The sequence below is a fragment of the Phalacrocorax carbo genome, chromosome 13 (assembly GCF_963921805.1).
Source record: "Phalacrocorax carbo chromosome 13, bPhaCar2.1, whole genome shotgun sequence".
NCBI classification, from domain to species: domain Eukaryota; kingdom Metazoa; phylum Chordata; class Aves; order Suliformes; family Phalacrocoracidae; genus Phalacrocorax; species Phalacrocorax carbo.
In genome coordinates, this window is record NC_087525.1 from 2,524,623 (window position 1) to 2,545,158 (window position 20,536).

Sequence of the window (20,536 nt, forward strand, 5' to 3'; positions counted from 1 at the left end):
GCAAGTTCTCTATTTTCACATTTTGTGCCAGAAAATTAAAAGGGTTTAGACAAAGCTAGGGAACAGCAATTTAGATCTTAGCATTATTATTAAGGATAAGCCTGGATTTAAATTTTTTTTTTTTTAGGAAGGAAAGGGTAAATGCTCAAAATTATGTTGAGCTTAACCTAGTACACAGAAAGCAGTCTGGGGAATTTCTTTAATTACACTTGAGTAAATAATAAAGAGCAGAGTAGAAGTCCTTTTAATTCTTTAATATCACCATCTATGAAGTCTTCTATTAATATTCAGCACAGGAATTGATTATCAGCATTAAATTAATGCTGTTGCCCACAGAATATAAACTTAATGAACAACTCAAATGAAGATTTATCATCAAAAGATGATCTGTGACTTTTCAAAGCCCGCTTGAGGAACGCTATTTAGTTTCCACATTGCCTACAACAATCTTCAGATAAAGAAGGTCTTGTGTTGAACAGAGGATAAGTAAGCCTATTACTCTTAATTGCTCTCGAGTAGTCACTATATTGCAGATTAAAAGCATAATATAAGTAATTCTTATTCAATTTGGAATTCAATTTTCTTAAAAATAGCACCACGCTATGATTTGAGAGATGCTTATACTTCTCTCATAGTTTTGTGTGGCCGTGCTTAAAGCCCCCAAAACACAAAAAAACCTCCCATTCACTCAATACAGCACAAGGATCTATTCTGACAAAAAGGCAAAGGTCAAACCACCATCGTTTGTTGCCAGGAAGGAATTAAAGCTCTCCACCCAGGGAGGAATTGCTTCCGGATAGACATCATCAGCTAGACTTCACTGCAGTCAGAGGGAAATCTTCCACAGAAAACGGGAAGCAAGGCCACGGTGCCTATGATGATGTAGGATAAGATGACAGCTAATATACAATTCTCGAACTTAACGTGAAAGAACAAGAATGGGTTTGCATATACAAAATGCGCCGACCTTTCACAGGTCTGCACTGCTAACAAAGGTTAAAGGAACTGTGATCTGCCTAAAGCAACATTTTTCCCAATTACAGGCATCCCAGCCGGCATTTGCGATTTCATACTTTATATCTGTTTTCATGTTAAAAGCAAAAGCATCACAAACCCCAAATATTACAGATAGCACTCAGAGGAGGCAACTGCTTATTAGTTTGCCCTGACTCTTAAGACGGAGGTTTCCCTGCAGTTCATCGCTGGAACTGAGGTGAAAGAACCTGGGAGGGAGATGAGTGATGACAGGCCACTGCTCCATTCCAGCTTTGCAAATGGGTATGCAAAGAAGCGCTCTCCACCGGCGCAATCTCTGCTCCCGCTCACAGCTCAACCCAGTCAAGCTGATGACAAAAGGATGGGAGATATATCCCGGATTACATCTGACCCTCCTTAACCAAATCAGACAACCTGAAAAGGGGCCAATCAGCTTATATATACTCAACTTCTTACCAACCAATACATTGGTCGTTATACTTTGTAGTGCTGCAGAACTGCAGCAGCATCCGGGCATCTCAATGGGACAGACCTTCCCTGAGTTAGGTTAAAAATACATGCTATTGGTACAGTTTCTTTCCCGGTCTAATAGAATGATTTTTTTAAACAAAGACTATTCAAAAACCCGACAGGAGACCAAAGGTTGCATTAACTCCAGACAGAATGAAACTAGGTTTTGTAAACTTTCCAACTCAATAAAGGTTTCCAGAAGGAGAAAGAAGGTGTTCCTCCTTAATGAAGGGCTGATTACCATGACCCCCACAGACTCTTCTGAGACCGATGAAACTAAATATTTTAAAAGGAGCTCCTGCGTGATGCTCATTCTTTCTGCGTAAGGAATGCCACAAATAATTGTGGTGAATAAAACCTTTGGAGTTTATGCTGTGGATGAATAAACACCTGCAGCTTTGCTGCGTGACACCACACTCTGCAAAGTTGGGTCATATTTGTCTAATATTTCACTAGTGATGTAATGAACCTCACAAAAGCATCTGTTACGGGACTGCAAGCCCTAAAGTGGGATTTGGATACTTAAATTCAAGTTGATCCACTCTGACCGTGCTTAGCACAATAATTTCTCACGCTCATCTCCGCAAACTTTCCACTGCCTCGCTGTCTCCACGCCTGGACCATGGCAGACACACAGAAGCAAGTACACATGTAAGTCACCTTCTGATTCTGGCTCTTAAAAGTTCTGCTGCCTAATAGCTGCTGAACCTCGGCAATTTGCTGCTGGTGCTCCGGTGGTGCCACTCTTGGAGCATTTCACATCATTGGCAGGTATTCTACGTGCGTGCAGCTCATAAATCATACAGATTCTGTCACAGCAAAAATACTGTGAGCGGTAATCCTTCCCCTCACACGTTTCACTCCTATACGTGTCCTGGAACGACAGTCTAGCCCAACAAGAGTTTTAAGCAAAGAAAAATTCTAATGTATCAGCAAAACTGGAGTGATGGAGTTCACGGAGTTTGGTTCTGGGACAAAGAAAGAGAAACTACCTTCAGCAGTTTCCGACTGAAGCATCCATACATGTCCTAACTGCAGATTTAAAAAAAATAAAAGAGAAAAGAGAAAAAGCCAAGCACCATGGAGAGGCTGAATTTCTCTGGACAGTCTGATAAATAATTAATTGCCTTTTTGCTCAGAATCACGACATTTGATACTGAACTGGGCTTTTAGATTTCCTTATTTATGTAATATTTGCCTTTCCCGATATGTTTTTTAAAAATGTCATTTTATAAACACAACTATTTTGATTTTTGGCAAAAGACTAAAAGGAAACTTGCAAGTTGAACCAAACTAACGTTCATTTAAATGCCAAAATTGCTTTTACTTACCATTTCTTTTTCAAAGGACAAGCTAATTTCTATAATTGACAGAATTAATGTAAAGGTCTAATTTAGATGACTGCGAGCAAAAAAGCCAGTAAGTAAATCCATACTACATGGATTTTTTTACAAGTGCATGAAAAATCTTCACTTGGTGACACTAATCAGGGTGACTTTATTACAATTTAAGTGAGATGTTTCAGCTGTAAAGCTCATGGCAAACTAGCGTGAAAGTTGAAGAGAGACGCCAACAACATGCACACGCAAAATAAAAACCAAACAAATGCTTTGTACGTTAGAGAAATTTACAAAATAAAAAATTTTAGCATGCAGTTACAATACAAAAAGATGCAATGGAAGGCAGAGAACAGGTAACAGGAGGGAAGACAACTAGGTTTCCTGACAAGTCAAGACAAAACCCTTCTTCTGCCTTGAGATGCAGACGTGAGCTGAAAGCAAGCGTGCCAGCGTGGCAGAGCGCTGCGTCATCTCCCACGGAATGGTGATGCATTACTGCGATAACTCCGGCCCACTAGTGCTGAGCCTGCTTACTACCAGTACTTGCTTTCTTTGACATCCAATATCTGACAGTAAGATTCCTCCCAGGTGGTTCATTTTATGGGCAAAGCAAGAGATTCCAATTACAGCTGCAGAAAAATCACTCAGCTCAGTGATGCTACCTACAGCGAAGGCTGCTTAACATAAAGCAGTATCAAGCCCTCTGCCGTCTATGACTGATCCTTGGGTGAAAATAGACAGTTTTCCCCAAGAATTTTTTGGTACACAGGCTAAGAACCAGCATCATAGAACAGTAAGACGTAGCTCTGAGAAAACAACTTGTAGCATTATTACACATTACAAATTTCCGAGCGAGCGGGAAAGACAATGTCTCTCGATTTTGGGATTAGGACTGAATAAGTAGTGATACACAGCAGAGAAAGGGAACAAGTCTGAATTTCTAGAGTCTGAGGCAGATACCATGTGCTGCATTAGAGTTATCTCAAAATGTTACATGCAGAAAACATCCAACTGTAAATATTACAGTGCTGTCGACTGAGACGGAAAGCGTTTCTCAAGCTCCTCCACAACACAGCTCAAGTTGCCATTCTGCTGGTTGTGCTCGGCCACAGCTTCTGGCGTTGGCAGCTCTGGTGTCGCAACCGGTTTGAGCTTAGAAACGTGCTTGGGCAGAACGTGGTTTTTGTCTATTTGGCTGTACATGTTGGCCACAGACTTTTCAATCGCTGCTAAATTCTGAATGTTTTTAAGAATACCTTTCAGCTCCCTACTGGGAGGAGGCTCTGGCACCGTGGCCGGTGCTGGTACAGCTGGCTGTTTGGCAGGGGATTTTGAATGCTTGGCAGGGGATCGGTGCTGGGTGCTAAGAGGAGATGAAGAAGAAGAAAGAGAAACTGTGGGCAGAGGCGGAAGATGTGGTGGCAACTGAGGAGGGGATGGAGGTGGTGGTGGAGGTGGCAGCTGTGGAGGTGGGGGTGGGGGAATTTTAGGCGGATCTGGAATGCTTTCTGTAACTCCTTTGCTCTGTGGAGCTAGAAAACTTTGGCAAACTGATTTCTTTATCCTAAAAGACGGAGGAGTTGGTTTGCGAGTTGGTGGAGGAGAAAGTTCTTCAGGATAGTCGTGGTGAGTGATGATTACAGAGGGGACCGCAGAGGCCTCTGGTTCAACTACTTCAGCACAGGGCGTTGGAGAGGACAGAGGAGAAGAGCGAAGGCAAGGAGAAGCAACCGCACTTTTAGGAGACTGCTCTAGCACGGTCTCTCCTTCTCGGAAAGAGGTGCTCTGCGTTGGCGATCGGATGGATTTCACATCAGGAGACTTCACTTGCTTCATTTCCTGCAAAGCCTGCTGCTCAAACTGTCTTGCTTTCTCTTTTACGGTCAACTTGGGGCCACTTGTTTTCTGAAAGAGTGGACTGCTAATATCAGCAGCGCTCTGTTGATTTTCAGTCCCTTCATTCTCTGCTTTGAGCCTCTCTTGTTGCCACTGAATGGGGTCCATGATAACTGGCCTACTCAGAGAACCAGGCGCGTGTCTTTTAGTAACGTGCGTTGGTACCGTCCATGCACGGTGACTGCCTCCCAAAGAGGCATCTCTCAAGACTAGTCTTGAAGGAGAAAGAGTATCTAGAGTATCGTTTCTTTTCCGTAGAAACCCAGCAGCAGTGGGACTTGGAGTGACACCTTCCACATATAAGGGGTTTTGTGTAGTTAATGGGTTCTCATCAGATAAAAAAGTAATGTTACTTGAAGATTTGGGGAGATTATTGTTCAATGATCCATTGATATTAGATTGCTTGTGAGCCTCAATAGCACGGGAAGCAAAGCTGCTTATAACTCTCTGACGGTCTCCTTCTTCTAAGACTGACTTTTTTCCCCTGCTTTGTTGGAAATGGTAGAGAAGAAAAAGACTTGAAAGAAAAGAAGATAATCACGTGTGAGGAAACATGCATGGACATAGATACTTATGAGAGAGAAAAAAAGAACTTATGATATGAATCAGAGCCATTAAATTACTTTTAGCAAACTACTACTATTCAACAGAAAGACCACATTTACTAGACTGGCAAGACATTTACTTTTACATCTTCTTTAGGGGAGAAGGACTTGAGGAGGCAGAAAAATCACAGCAAGTTTTCAGCTACCCAGCAAGTTCAAAAATAAGTGAACCTCTTTAAAAAAACCCTTAGATTTCAAAAGTATCAGTCAAAACCATACACTATCTCCCCAGTGACACAAACCATCAATGCTACGTAGTTATGTGATAGTTTCTCTGTGAGATAATACGGAATCGTGATATGTATACTGTATGTATGTATAATTGTGCCTCTGTCGTTCAAACAGCAGTGGCACTATGCCACGCTGCACACAGCCAACACAGAATATTCACAGGGATTTTTATGTTCATTGTATTCTATAATAATTGTGCCTCATAACTCTGCTATTCTATAAAACCCATGTATGATTAGGCAAGTGTGTAAGTGTGCCTGCACTTTTTAAGGACTGGCCACAGACAAAATTAGAACTATGGTTCGAGCCGAGCGCGAGCCTGAAGCTGTGGCCGCGGGAGGAGGCAGGGGTGTACCCAAGCATAGATCTGTAGGGTCTCTGTGAGGTGGCCAACAGGAGCTGAAGCCAGTCAGCTGAGATGCACGTTGTACTCAGACCATTCTCCTGACACTGACTCTTAAAGGATTACCAAGCTGGGCATTGTTTCTTGCATCTACAATACATACATTGATGCAGAAATATCAGTACGTGTATGAATTTCACCTCTGCACCACGTTAATGTGAGTGAAAAAACCCCTGCAGTTGGATTGCACTGAATTTCTGCCCCCAAAAGTCTCACTATTTTCTGGAAGTCATCTAGGCCCTCTGAGTGCCTCATTAACCTACCTTCCTCAAGTATTTTTAATACCACAAACTTCTGAGGAGATTGTAAGATAAGCAGTATTTTAAAATCAATATCCCCAAACTACCAGCTAGAAAAGTGTGCCTTTAGAGCCCTATTTTAAATAATGCCTGAATACCCGAGGCTGAAAATAAACTTCTCTCCCCCCAGCCTGTGACAAATTTAAGATATTGGCCAACATCTGGCAGAGCTAAAGCCAAAACCCTTATCCTTTCAAAGAGAAGATTACCCTCCTCAGCAATGAGACTGAATCAAAACACATTTCCATCGCTGCCATATACAAACTTATTGTAACTACACACATGTGCCATCTGGCACAGGGATGCAAAAAACCCACCCCAAAACCAGTCTTAAAAAGGATACCTACTCTAAAAAGCTCTCTGAAATATTAAATTTATCTGTAAGGCAGGATAGGGTGAGAATATGATGGTATATGGGGACATTATGGTAGAAATGGGGTATAAAGATTGCATTCCACTGTTGTACAATTCACTTATAGCTTCACTACCTCTGCCTAATACTGGCAGAGTTCAAAAATACGTTTTAAATGCCATACTTAAAACCTTCCTATTTTCTGCAGTTAAGCAAACTGCAGCTTAAGTATAGCATGAGTACCAATGACCTCTACACACACAAAAAAAAAAGCCCAACAAAAAACCAAACATATAAAACTATTTGTAGCACCTTAGAACTGCCCGATATTTAAAAAAAAAACAACCTTCTATGTTAAAAATCTTAAATCTTGTCTCTAACAAAATTTGAGTCGTATTCTTTAGAATTTAGATAAAAAAGGGTTAGGCTATATTAACAAAAGGCATAGGGGAAAAATTACGTTTTACTTAATTACAGGAATGCTGGAAGATGAAGTTTTAGACCTCTTGGTCAGATTGTTCCCTCTTCTTCGGTGTTGCTTTTCCACATATCAGAAAATATTACCAAATACAAATTAATGCAAATTTAACCTCTGGTGGTTAAATATTCCCTAGCAAAACCAGAAGAGAAATTTAAATAACTAGATACTGGATAGGAGTTAATTAGGAGATATTAAATCTCCTCTACGTTATTTAATACGTAGAAGTCCCCTGAAGGCCTGTGTTTAGTAACGAATCACATTTGCTGCTTAACTTCTGTCTCCCGTTGTGCTTGCGGGGGTCACCCTCACAGAGGAGCTACAGCCGCCGAAAGGGCACAGGGACCCGAGAGGACCCAGCGAAGACTCTGCACAGAGCGCAGGGATCACTCCCGTTTGCAGATAACACCCAGCAAAGCCACGAAGGGTTACACCAGCGACTAAACCCTCCCCGAGCACTGCAGTTCTCCGCAACACAGCATGCCCAAGGCCTGCCTTCGGGCAGAATCTAACTGTATGAAAAATAATTGATTTCACACTAATAGTAAACTGACCCGTTATTCTAAAGCAGCGTACTTTGAGGTTGGTCAACCACCCTCAGTCAATTTAGAAGCAAGAGAAATAGATGATTCTGAACTTGAAGGAAGCCCTCCAGTAGAAGGCTCATGCAAGATGACACAACCGTTATGCTACTGGAACAGATTATTTCTAAAGCTTCTCAGTTCCTTCCTCACTTCACACGACGCCTCTCAACGATGAGGTTACCCTGCATCCTTTTTCTGTTGACATATAGGTACTTTAATCAATGAGAAACATCTGCTCACCAGTTTGAAGCGCATTTCTGTAAATTGAAAGAAAAGTACCTGCCTTGCAAGGAATTGTAAATAGCAGGCAAGAAAGACTTCGCTTGCATCCAATTGTGAGATCTTAAGTCCACAAACCGAAAGCAACACCTCAGTGTCGGTTTTGTTTGGTTTTTTTAAGGTAGTAGGACTATTTGGCTTTAGAAATAATATCATTCAAGTTCAGCAATCATACTATTTCTCTACTTCCAAGAAAAGGATAAAGAAGCATAGAAGTATTGAAACTTCACAGTAAATGTCTTTCCTGTACTTGATCAATGGACAAATAAAATATGAATTTCAGATTGCAAGGTTTAATGGGAATTACTGAAAGGAAAATTAACTAGCATTTCTACTAGCTACAAATATTAGGACAATGAAATGAGCTTACTTACTGATGCCTATGTATCCAAAGACAGAGAAAAACAAAAATTATGAGACAAGGCAGATTTAAAACTAAAGAGCTTAGTTCCGTTTCATTTGCTATAAACACCAAATTAAGAAAACAAGACACAAGGCAGCACTGCAAATGAAAGATGACTGTCTTAGGACAACAACAGACAGGAAACATTGTACTACAAGTCATGAAAAATATTAAGAAAATATATCTTCTGAAGAATAATTTCCTAAGGCACACCAGTATCTTCAAATCAACTATTTGACAGAAAAACAAAAAGATAATTTGTAATTGTTTTGATTGAAGCATGTTATTTTCTTTAAAGTCCTAAGGATTTTAATGTATTTTATAAGTATTTTTTCTAGTTTTACGTTTAATCAGTTCCTTAGCATCATGGATATGTGTAGATATGGCATCTTTTCCGGTGCACTGGAACCTATTTGTAGTCAAAATGAACAGAAATCTAAGCCGCAAAGTCAAAACGGCAAATCTGTACATTTGCACCTGTATGTTGCAGTACTAAAACGTAAAGAAAAAATCCGCGCAGGGAAAAACCCAACACAGCAAGGATTGTTCTGGGTTTAGCAGGAGGTATTCATCAGTACAAAATGCAGGTTCATCCACTGGGATAGCCAGTTCCCACAGATAATCAGCTTTATATCACTGCCAGTAAAAGTAGTAGAAGAAAGTAACTAATTTCAGTAGAAATTTAGGTAAATGCAAAAGAAACAGGGATTTTATCCTTCAGAGCACCTCACTGTGTACATGTAAGTGTACAGATGTGATCTCATGTGGTTCACAAGCAGAAGCGCTCACATTCAAAAACGCAGCTGCAAGCTACTGCCGAACATACATTTTTCCTCCCTCCCTGCCCGAGCAGTAACACTTCACAAAGGCAAAAGGCATGGGAGGCAATGCAACAGTTAGGAGAAGCTATTCTCCCTTCAAGTACAGCTCCTCTATTTACAAAGAAAAGCTCAGGCTCTGGAATTATTTCAGACACAGAGAGCACATTCAGGTGGCCAAGCGTTAAAGCAGCAGTGTTACGCTTTCTCATGCTTCCTTAACGTTTTATGAACTCAACCACAGCATCTGTAAAATGCCAAATTTCTCAGCAAAACAAATAATAGTTGAAAACAGAGCAGAAAGAAGTTGGGCAATCCTCAACACCGCCACCAGCAGCTCGCTCTCTCCCTGCCTCCAAACGTATTAACGCTGTGCTCTTCAGCATTACTTGGTTTTAAAATATAAAAGTAGATGAGTGAGCATGGCAAGCTTATCAACAAACCCCACCGATATGAAAGAGATATTAATTGCCTATTCTCTGCTGTAATATTCTCGTACTGAGAATTAAATTGTTGTTGGAGACCATAAACTTCAGATTTATGGACTCATGAAAACATAGGCATCTTTGCACTATTACTGTTTTACGAGCATATAATAGGTAAAAGATATATTTATTGAATGCCAGTGGTTTCTCTACTTTGACAGTTCCTTTATCTTTAATTTCAATATCCAAACAGTTTCAAATTTAGAGCAAAAAACCTGACTTTACCCAACAGAATATTTCTTCCTACAGCAAATGGGGACTTTGGGGCAGTGATTTTATTGGATGTATTTAGTCAACAGCTTTGAAAAACACGGCATGCTGGCCTGGATTTGCAAAGGCACTAAACGAGCCCAGTCCTGGCTCGTCCTGGTCGCAATGGCCTGCTGTAGGCTCTTGCTCTAGAAAAAAACCATCTGGTTATAGCCTGCTTTTTGCCAACTTAAAACCTGTTAAATATTCCCCCATGTGCTACAAGCCCTCCCCATTAGCAGGTTACATTGGGTTTTTTCTCCTTAACGAGCCATCCTATTTATTTTCTGGATGTTTGAGAACCCCAAGCAGCTGGAGAAAGACCCCCTTCATGAAGAAAAGAGCTTTTGACATAGACTGCAGGAAGCAATATCCCTGGGAAGTGAATCACGGCTTTGGTCACTAGCAATTTTATTGACGTATCACAAGGAATACTCACATGGTGCTGTCGCCAAGCTCTTCATAGAGGTTATTGGCAGCGGTGCTTGCTGGTTTGCCTGCTGGTAAAGCCATCTGGATTCTCGCAGTCTTTGCGCATTCAGCCTGTCGCCTTTGGTAAGCCACGTAAGGAAGGAGAAATACCATTAGAAACACTCTATACCCTAACATAAGCCAAGATGTAAAGTTTCCTATGTTTTTTCCTGCGGTTTTCAAAGCGTTCCTGCATTTTGTCTTCTTCAAAGAAAAGTAATAACATGGTAAGCTTTTCCTGGCTTTTCCAGCTCTCCGTTACCTGTCCTCTCTTGGAATCCCAGAGCTCCCCCTGGACAGAGACCTGACCAGCAGTACGTCACTGCCACAGGAGGTCCCTCCCAGGAAATAAGGTACGTGCTAGCTTTGACACTGCTCTCATTAGGAGGCTTATCTGTTCTGGCTGCCCAAGAGCAGCGGAGGGAGTACGCTCTTCGGGCAAGTGCTTCATTCAAGTGCCAAGAAACTGGAATTTTAAACACAAAAGAAGTCTCTGGCAAAGTTTACGTTATCACTTATAACTCTCCTCTCATCAGAGTTGGCTGGGAAATTTCTGTCTCAGTGAACAGTTTTCCTGGAAAAAGTATTTCCACTGTGAAACAAATGTCTATTTTCTATCTGGAAAACAAAGCCCGTTGTCTCTCCTGTGTAACTGGGGGAGCATCACCGCTGAGGTGACATGACTGATCCGCCTCGCTTTGGTTTCGCGGGAGGTCGACACCTGACCCTTTTCAGGGAAAGCTCTCCAAGCACTCTAGCCTGCCGTGCGCCCGCTTGCCGGAGGAATCCCGCACACGTGGAAATATTTACTTTTTCCCCTGCAGGAAACAGGCGGTGCCCTGAACCACGGTATCTTTAACGTGTGCTACCATGCGATGATAAAATATACGGAGTAGCTGAATAAGTAACTTTTAACCTCGCACACAACGTGTTCAGGAACGAGTTGGAGTATAGGAAGTAACTCTTACTAAATATCAGGTACCCTTTCTTCTTAAAAATAAAGACTGGTAGGCTGTCAGTATTCCTATGCAATCTGTTAGAAACAAAGCTGAAAAGAAGTACTTACTCTTTGAATCTGTTTTGTTATGCAAAAAAAGATAAAGAGATAAAAAGGAAGGTTAAATGAATTCTGGTTGCAACAATTGTCCTAAACAGCAAACCTAATAGGAGTAATAAACTAGATGCTGCTTAATTATTCCACACATAAAATTACAGAATTAATGACATGTTTAAAGAATCATACTTTCCAGAGCTGAGCAGTGTTTAGGTGCTCTTTGTGATACTCCTGAAACAATTTTGCAGTCAGCATGAACAGGAATTACAGCAGGGGAAACTGCTTTGGGCTGACAGAAATTAACTCCCTCGCACGCGCGCAGGAAGGAATAAGTAATGAAACCAGGAATATACCTCGTGATACTTCTTTAACAGGTAGACTATTAGGGGGGGCATTTTTATAACTGTTTTCTCATTTTAACACATTTCAAGAATGCTATAGAAAACATCTTCAATAGCGAAGTAGTATTATTTTTGGTTTTATTTAGAAGATTCCGGTCTTTTGTGATTAGCAAATAATATATTATTTATAGCTACCTTCTGGGGTTGTGTATTTCAAAGACACTGTTTAACAGAAAAGAATAATAATAGTTTCTGGCTTGTTTACGAGTCATAAATGTAGGCACTGAGCTGCACTTTGACAGGGGTAATTTTATAAGTCAAATGAGTTTTCAGTAACTGTTATTTTGACAAAATTCAGTACACTGATCACTGATCTGGAAAGCACTCGAAAACAGACCTACCGCACGTAAGAAGTTTTAACAGTGAGAAAATCTTAACATTTCCATTATATGTGCTGTGAGTGTGACAGTTACGTTTATCCCGCTATAAACTCTACACTCAGTGGCAGACTGGAGCACCTGATTTGCCAGAATGGTACCAGGAAAAATGCTGAAACTGCTTTGGAAAAGGAGAAAAAAGGCTGTAATGCAAAAACAAACCATAAGGCTCAGGAGAGCTTTTGGTATTGATATTAACACTAAAATTCCTTTTATTTTCTTTGGCACTCTTCAGTGATACACTTTTCATAAAAGTGTAGTTTATGCACATTACTGTGCTATAAATCCAACTCCAAGTCATGCTTCCAGACAACAAAAATGGGATTTTTTTTGATGAAATGATGTTAGGTGGGTTCCTTAAAGCTCTTAAAAGAGATTGTTAATCTTTTGATAATCTAACAGATATCAAGGAAAAATAGTGCTATCAGGTTTCTTAAAGAAACAGACAATTCAGATAACAACAGTAAGAAACTAATTGTAAGTTGAGCCGGTTCAGTAGTGCTTCACTGAAGGAAATTTTGTATACAATTTTGGGAGAAGTAAAGCAGCTTTGAGCTGCACTGCCATCCCAAAGGCGCAGCAGTTTGTCAAGCTCTTTCAAACTCCTTTGAAAGACTTATTTTGGGCCAAATCGTTTGGAGAAACTTGGATGTAACTATAATCCAAAGAACATGCAGTAACCATCAAGAAGCGGTTATCCTTGGCTGTTTTTCTGATGTCACTAAGGAGCGCGCTCTCAAGGCGGCCGCTGTTTTTTCATGTAGGATATGCTTCTTAAATGGTGACTAACACAGTGCTTTGCTAACTCCTACCTGCAGCGTAGAAAGGAAAAATGCACAGTTTAAAGCTCACCTGGCATATCGTACCTCACTACATCTATTGCAACACTGAGATTGTAACTGCTTTAATGTAATACATGTATATCAGCTCTTCCGTGCCCTCTCCTCTCACAGACCGATGCAGCAGGAGTCTGCAGAGGCACTGACGCTTCATTGCCCTCAACACAACGAAGGCAGCAGATGCCAAAGCATTTTTTTTTTTTTTTGTAGAAACAAAACAAACAGAAAAGAAAAACAAACAAAAAAATCCATCAGGGCTCTGGGAACTCCTTCCTACACGGTCCTGTGGAGCACAGGTTTTCCATAATGAGGGCATATTATGCTCAGAGCATGCATGTGGAATTAGAAATCTTTCACGAGAAGAAATTAAAGAATAAATAGACAGCCTTTAAGTCCAAATGCATTGATTTTAAATATGAGTGGACCTGAAAAGGCTCAGTTGGGAGGAACTTGTTGGTGATGTTGATCCTTTAATTAGTATATAAGCCCAATTACTTAAACCTCTTGAGTCTACAAGAGGTGAGTGAAAATATCAAGAAGGTTCTTTCTGGTGTATGCTGCTTTATATAGTGCTAAAATGGCATGAAATCAATTCTTCATGAAACATTGGCAATTAAGCAGCATACAGATAGGGAAAAAATATAACTGAGTATTTTGTAGAATCGTAGAATAATTAAGGTTGGAAAAGACCTCTAGGATCATCAAGTCCAACCGCCAACCCAACACTACCATGACCCAAAGTGCCCAGTTTACACGACTTTTAAATACCCCCAGGGACGGTGACTCCCCCGCCTCTCTGGGCAGCCTGTGCCAGTGCCCAACCACTCTTGCAGTAAAGACATTGTTCCTAATATCCAACCTAAACCTCCCCTGGCGCAGCTTGAAGCCTTTTCCTCTCGTCCTATCATTAATTACTTGGGAGCAGAGACCGACCCCCCCCTCACTCCAGCCCCTCTCAGGCAGCTGCAGAGAGCGAGAAGGGCTCCCCTCAGCCCCCCCTTCTCCAGGCTAAACCCCCCCAGCCCCCTCAGCCGCTCCCCAGCACACTTGCTCTCTAGACTTATGATTTAAACAAAAACAGTTGAGTCCTCTTATTTTGCCTGAGCAAAATTTCATTTTTGATTCATTTATTGAAACAGCACCTTTTTTTCCTTTTAGGTTTTTTTTTTTTGGCATGGACTTCATCTCTGAATCTACACTTGTGATTCAAACATCTGGCTTTTGAGCTTGTGTTTCGACATGTACTCTAAAACAGTTACTGCACCACAGCTTTAGAAAATACAGCACGATGCACTTCCCGTGCATTTTCTCTTTCCATGCACAAGCATTGAACGACTCTTGTGGTGAGAGGGAAATGAAAAATATTTCCCTGCATAATAATTTCCTTGCAATGAAGGATAATTTTCAAAGCAGTTCTGCTACGAAATGCAGCATCCCTACTACAACGCTGCTACCACAAAAAGGAGGAGGGGTACTTACTGTCTGTAGCTGACCATAACTATTAAAATAGCTGGCATACAGCAAAGGATGATTATGACGGCTAGAGCAAGTAACGCGCCTTCCGTGTAGCCTACGGCTTGCGCCTGCTTCTTGACATTCGCTACCACATCTGGGGTGCGGATCTCCAGGATGCGTCCTCCCTGCCCCAGGTACGGCTGAAACTCTTTATTGATATCCAGCAGTTTGCCATCCAGGAACCTTCAACGTCACAAAAGAAGACTATTACAGCCAAGTTCATTAACTGTGTTTGAATTCCTGCATAGTTGGCTTAATAGCTATGGTCTGATAAAGTACATACTACTTCTTTATGTGCTTAAGAATATTAGTAATTCCCTGTAATCCCTATGTCAGTAATAATTCCAATGTACTTAATACCGGAACAGAGTTTAAACACCAAAAAGGAGAGGTGAGCTGAAGCTTATACTAATTTATAGGGGCAAAAAGTTCTCCGCGCCATTGAGAGCAGCATGGCAAATGGCTTGCTTTGTGCTTTTTCCTTCAGTGGTCTGTTGCAGAGGGTTAACTAGCTCTCCTGCACACACCCCTAAAGAACACTTTGGCCTAAAGATCAATCTGATGCTACTCTAAAAGCAGGTAATTTTCAGAGGACTCTCCTCAGCTTCCTAGAGAAATTCCTCAGCTGGAAGGATAGCCTACAGTTGGCTCCTTTTTGACTTCCCTGTCAGCATTAAAAAGAAAAGGGATTTGGAAAACCTATGGTTTTATTAATCCCTGCTCCCTTCCCCCCAGTGGCTTCAATTCTGAACCTCATTCTCACATCTGCTCTGCCTCGTTCGCCTCCGTGTCTCTGCTGTTTTCTTAGATTGTAGTGCTGTATTGAATTATTTGAGTAAGACTTTCCTCTTATAGTGTGACTGATGGCAAGAGGGAAACACAGAGGGACAATGATCAGACGGACTCATCTCCAGTGGGAGGGAACATCAGAGTGGCTGAAGATGTGCCCTCTCAACGTTTGGCACAGTGCTGAGGCTTCAGGCTATCTGACAGCATCCTCTCCATCGTGGCAATTTTTGGGTGGCGTCTGTAGCCACTTCCCTGAGAGATGCAGGAGAATTGTAACAAGGAAAACCACAACGTTTTAGGAAATGCTGCATCATCGTCACTTACTTGTTTCCTTAAAAGTCTAATTGGAGGTCACAGAAGATGACAAATAGAGATAACTGTAAACTGCCTCCTCTTTATCTTTTTGTGACAAGATGCAGGCCGGTTCTTCTGGAGCGTCACCCCTCTTCTAAAAGGAAAAGCACTAAATGCTTATAATAAACTGTAATTTAACCTTCAGGGGTTCTCCAAACACTGCCAGATACTGGAACAACCTTGACTAACGTTACTACTTACAGGAACAACAGGCTATCAGAAAAACGCTGGCTTCAGGTAGGCCTCAAGGCACACTGTTAAGACAGAGTTAGATCCTAGGCAAAACTAGGGTATTAGCTAATCAGGAACCATGCGCTGCTGCCACTGCTTGCAACCTATAACAACATCTGTCTTCCGTTTGTGCATCACCTTCGAGAGGAACTTGCAAAAACATAGTTACCAAGCAAAGGACTGGATCAGTCTCTGAAAAAGCAAATGCAGTGGAAGAAGTTCAATATCTGATCTGATAATTGGCAGTTTAAAGACAGGTAGCCAAATGTAAATCCTAATCACATGACCTCATTTCCCGTATGATGGAAAATTTTCTGTTGGATGACTTTTTGACAGCAAACAGTCTATTTGTTAAAGAAACTTAATTTAGGAGTTCGAAAAAAAGATTTTGGCCAAGGCTTTATCTCAAAAAAATACATTGGCCAAGGCTTTAACTTCCAAAGGAAAATAAAAATTCTTGGATCACTTCTGAAATGAGGATTGACTGTCTCACTAGATGCCAAGTAGCAGGCTCCTGCGATACAGACCAAAGTAGGACGCACCCATTAGCACGGAGGAGGATCCTACTGGCTCTTGGCTATAGCAGAGCCCCAGACCCTACATGTACAGTGGCCATCCTGGAGAAAGATAGTCAAGTGAAAAGTGCTGAGACAACAAAACCCACAAAACCAACAGCTAAAAAAGTATTCTGAAAGGATTCTGCATATAAACTCTGAATGTCTAAAGAAAGTCTGAAATAGCTTTTGTTTCCTTAGTCTGATCATGAGACACAAATTACACTCCTAAAAGACGATTTCTTAAAGGGTGTTGATTTTTTACAATGATTTCCTCTCAAATTAATTTACTGATAAACCCTCATCGCCTCGTTTGTCCCTGGGTTTTTTTGGAACTTTGGGGAAAATGCACTCTGATCTGTGCGTGTAACGTACTCGCAGGATCTCATAACACGCAGAACAAGTCATCCCGACTGATGAAATGGTGCTGGTTTCACAATACTAACTTCAAAGAGCAGCAGAGGTTGCTCATTCACAGACCCACACTCTCACAAAAAGCAACCCAAGGCATTTTGAAGAATAATTTCCCTTTGTAGTACCCTCTGCTGATTTTCACAACAAATTATTTGATTTCTTCCGCAAAACATTTTCTTGGTATTTGAGCAAAAATCCCTTTTCACAGCTTGAAGACCTGCAATGACGATTAATAAGACATAAACCGAGCTCTAGTTCTTTTGCTGTACACTAGATGTCACTGGTGCATGTTACACGTCCTCTGAGTTGGCAAAAGCGTTCAAGTAGGACAGCACTAAACCTCTGGCTGATTTTAACAATCTCTCAGTTAAAATTCTGTTAGCATTTTCTTGACAAACCCTATTTTAACAGGTTCGTAACTCAACTGTGCACATTTACTCCATGATGAAACATGACACATTGTGCAAAAGATTCAGACAGGGTAAGCATTTTATTTTTAATGGTGGACATTTTCCACTTAATACATGCAGGAGAAATATTCTGGATTCAACTGGCTTTTATGCTCCAATAAATCAAACCCTCTTTCATATAAAAGATAAAAAAGGAGGCTGATCATTTCAGTCTGTAAAATTATCTAAGTGGCCTCAAAGTCTTTTAGGAGTTTGTGGTAGAGGGAGGAAGTAACAAAGCACAGTTACTATTCAGACACATTTTTTGGTGTAACCAGACAGATTCCTGATTAATAAAGATGTCAGGTAATCAGCCATAGCAGTCTTAAGGAAAAGTATGTATCTCTCATTGCATATCAGTCTTACAAAGTATAGGACAGGGAAAAATCAGCCTTTCTTGAGCGACACATGGGGTTTCTGCAGCTGGCAGTGACAAACACAGCACGGCTGTTATGTCCATGGCTTCTAAATCAAGTCTTAGTTTTCTAGCCAAACATTTTGCTTGAACGCAAATATGTGGGGTTGGGTTCCTCATCTGGGACTTCTGGATGTGAGGCAGCCCATTCAAAATAGCCTGGTAGCGAGTATGACACAGCCTGTGCACGAGCTGTCGTCGTGCCCAGCAGCATTAATCCAGCACATCCAGAGCACACCGCATCTCCTTGTATCTCCATTTCATTAATGACCATTGGACATGACGTGACGGCTTGGAGCGACATTTCCCAGGGGTGATTGTGGGAGCCTCAAACATTAGCTTTGGTTTAGTGGCGGTTACTTCTTGTAGAAATGCAGCTCTGTGGCTGGCCATGAGTATGACTTTGCTCAGCTGCTGATGGGCATTACCTGTCCTAAGTATCCTTTCCTCCCAGCTCCAGTGTAAAGCCAAGCACCTTTGGGACCCCAACACTGCTCTGACTTGTGCCTGGCTGCCAGCACCAACCAGGATGAGTTACCCGTGATGTTTGTCTGTATGCCAGCAGTCCTCCACCTGCGAGTGGGAACAGGTCGCTCTGCTCCACCCTGTCCTCAGCTCACCCCTACATTCCTTAAAAGACCTTTGCAGATAATTGTTTCCAGACAGCGTCAGGTTTAACATAAACTCTGTTACAGTCAGGGCCTCCACTAGGTTTCATAAGCAGAAACACAGCAGGGTGTTCCCAAAAAGCCCATTTAAGAAAAGCCACAGGTATCTTCCAATACCCAATAATTTTGTATGTTGTGTTAAAATCACAACTGGCAGATTTCATGTGCTAAATCTGTGCTGTTGGTACAGTTCTCTCTCCTTTATACACATCATGAAATTTTTGAACACTTGGAAAATACCTTGGCTAAGTTTATATTCCTTATTGCTAATTAAATTTTAAAAACAGGGGGTCCATCTCTTTTGGACGTTCTAACCTTTCTCCTGTTATATCAAGTTTATTAAATGAACCTTTCTCTTATTGATCTCTTCTGCCAGGATCCGGAGCAGATTCCTGGCTGGCAGGAGGATGGTTGTGACTCTTGGCAATCCCTTCCCAACGAGGGGACAACCATTGCTACTGTGTCCTGTGACTGGGGAGGGAATTACATTGATCCATCCCTCTAAAGATCAAAACTCCAGGAAAGATGGTCTCAGAAGGAATTCCTTTTAGATTTGGGTAGGCACCTGAGCTGAGCCAAATCTCTTGAGATTCACCCCCTTGCTAGTGAAAACTTGTTAACTTCAGATGTCAGGCTACAAAACTCTCACTTCATTTTTCTCCTTCCTTTAGTCAGTTGACACTTACTCACTCTAAAGCTAGGAAAGCATTCCTCGGGATTTTGCCCATTTAAATATTTAAAAGCTTTTGAAGAGAAAAAAGAGGAAAAAGAAGAAGAAAAAAAAAAAAAGCTGAGCATGCAGGCACATGGAGCATTTTAATGAGGTTGTTTCTAAGCCGATACCCCATACATTTGCAGACCAGGCACCCTTCACATTTGAAAAAAATGCTTTTTTGACCTATCTTAACATTGTTCTAGTCTGTGTATTTCACTGGACACACAAACATTTCTAAAAAGACATTCCTGTATTTTCAAAAGGCACCCAAATGAAGAGGGACACGTTTTCTGACCACTTTGGCCGTACTCTAAACTGGCTATGACTGGAAGAAAACACAGACCTTAATGAATTTACAAACTGTAGAAGTGGAAAAGTAATGGTAAAGAGGGATCAGTAGATAGTCTGGGTGTAAGGCAGTAGGATACATTTCACTGAGGCTACTTTTGGGGGTGGGTTGGGGTACAACAGTCACTTACAGGAGCACTGCAAGAAGATTTACCGGCACTTTTCCTCAGAAAGAAAGGAAATTGATTATCTATCAGGGATTTCTGCTGGCTTCCTGCCAGGTTTCCTTAATTTACTCTTCCACTCTTGAATAAAAATGGGAGAAAGAAAATCACAGAGACCCCATTCTGGGAACAATCTGCAGCTCTGTCGGCGGATAAGTGAACCCGAACTCCCAGCACATCACCAGACCTAAAAAGACTGTATGACCTTGGAGATTCCTACAAACAAAAATGGCCCCCAGGAGGAAGGAGGCTTTATTGCCACCTCCCTGAAAGCTACCACTGCTAAACTGCATCTGATTTTTCTATTCTTAGTTCAGAAGGTGATGCTGGAAGACTGAAGTGTTCAGAGAAACCTGTAAGTGATTGAAAGAGTTAAAACATAGCCCAGAGTGCAGAGGTCGAGGAACTTCTCAAGAAAAAAAATTTAAGAGGATGATGTAATCGTAAGCCTAGACCTTGGTGGGACCCAGAAATTAAAAGCACCAACCGGATGCTTCCATCTAGAACTCAAAGTTATAATAAAACTCTATGACTGAATCTAGACAAATTACAAAAAAAGGAAGAAAAAAGGCCTAATTTTCTAATTTTTGACAGTAAAAATAATTACCCTGCAATAACAAAACAGAGGTTGTAGCTGACTGGATTTCCTTGAGCAGTTGCTTTGCTGAAAGACATGCTCAAAGCAGAATTAATCTTGGGAGTTCCTATGGTCTTTATTATACTAGATCAGACTGATCACAGTGATCTTTTCCAGCCTATAAACTCCAAATATATGCAGAGCTTTAGTATGCTATAATTCATCGGTAGTAAATTAAGACCCTGGGAGAACAAGCCCCTTTTCAATGACAGT

General features: G+C 41.2%; 1 protein-coding gene across 5 annotated transcripts in view; it reads right to left on the bottom strand.

Moving 5' to 3' along the window:
• The window catches only part of PCDH15 (protocadherin related 15), an 826,977-nt gene that overhangs the window by 10,849 nt on the left and 795,592 nt on the right, over positions 1-20,536 (bottom strand). For all 5 annotated transcript variants that reach the window (XM_064464573.1, XM_064464572.1, XM_064464569.1 and 2 more), the window contains 2 exons: positions 14,550-14,768; positions 10,368-10,478 (listed from right to left, as the gene is read on the bottom strand). In XM_064464573.1, the coding sequence (XP_064320643.1) occupies positions 10,368-10,478; positions 14,550-14,768 (330 nt within the window). The remainder of the gene's footprint in view (positions 1-10,367; positions 10,479-14,549; positions 14,769-20,536) is intronic.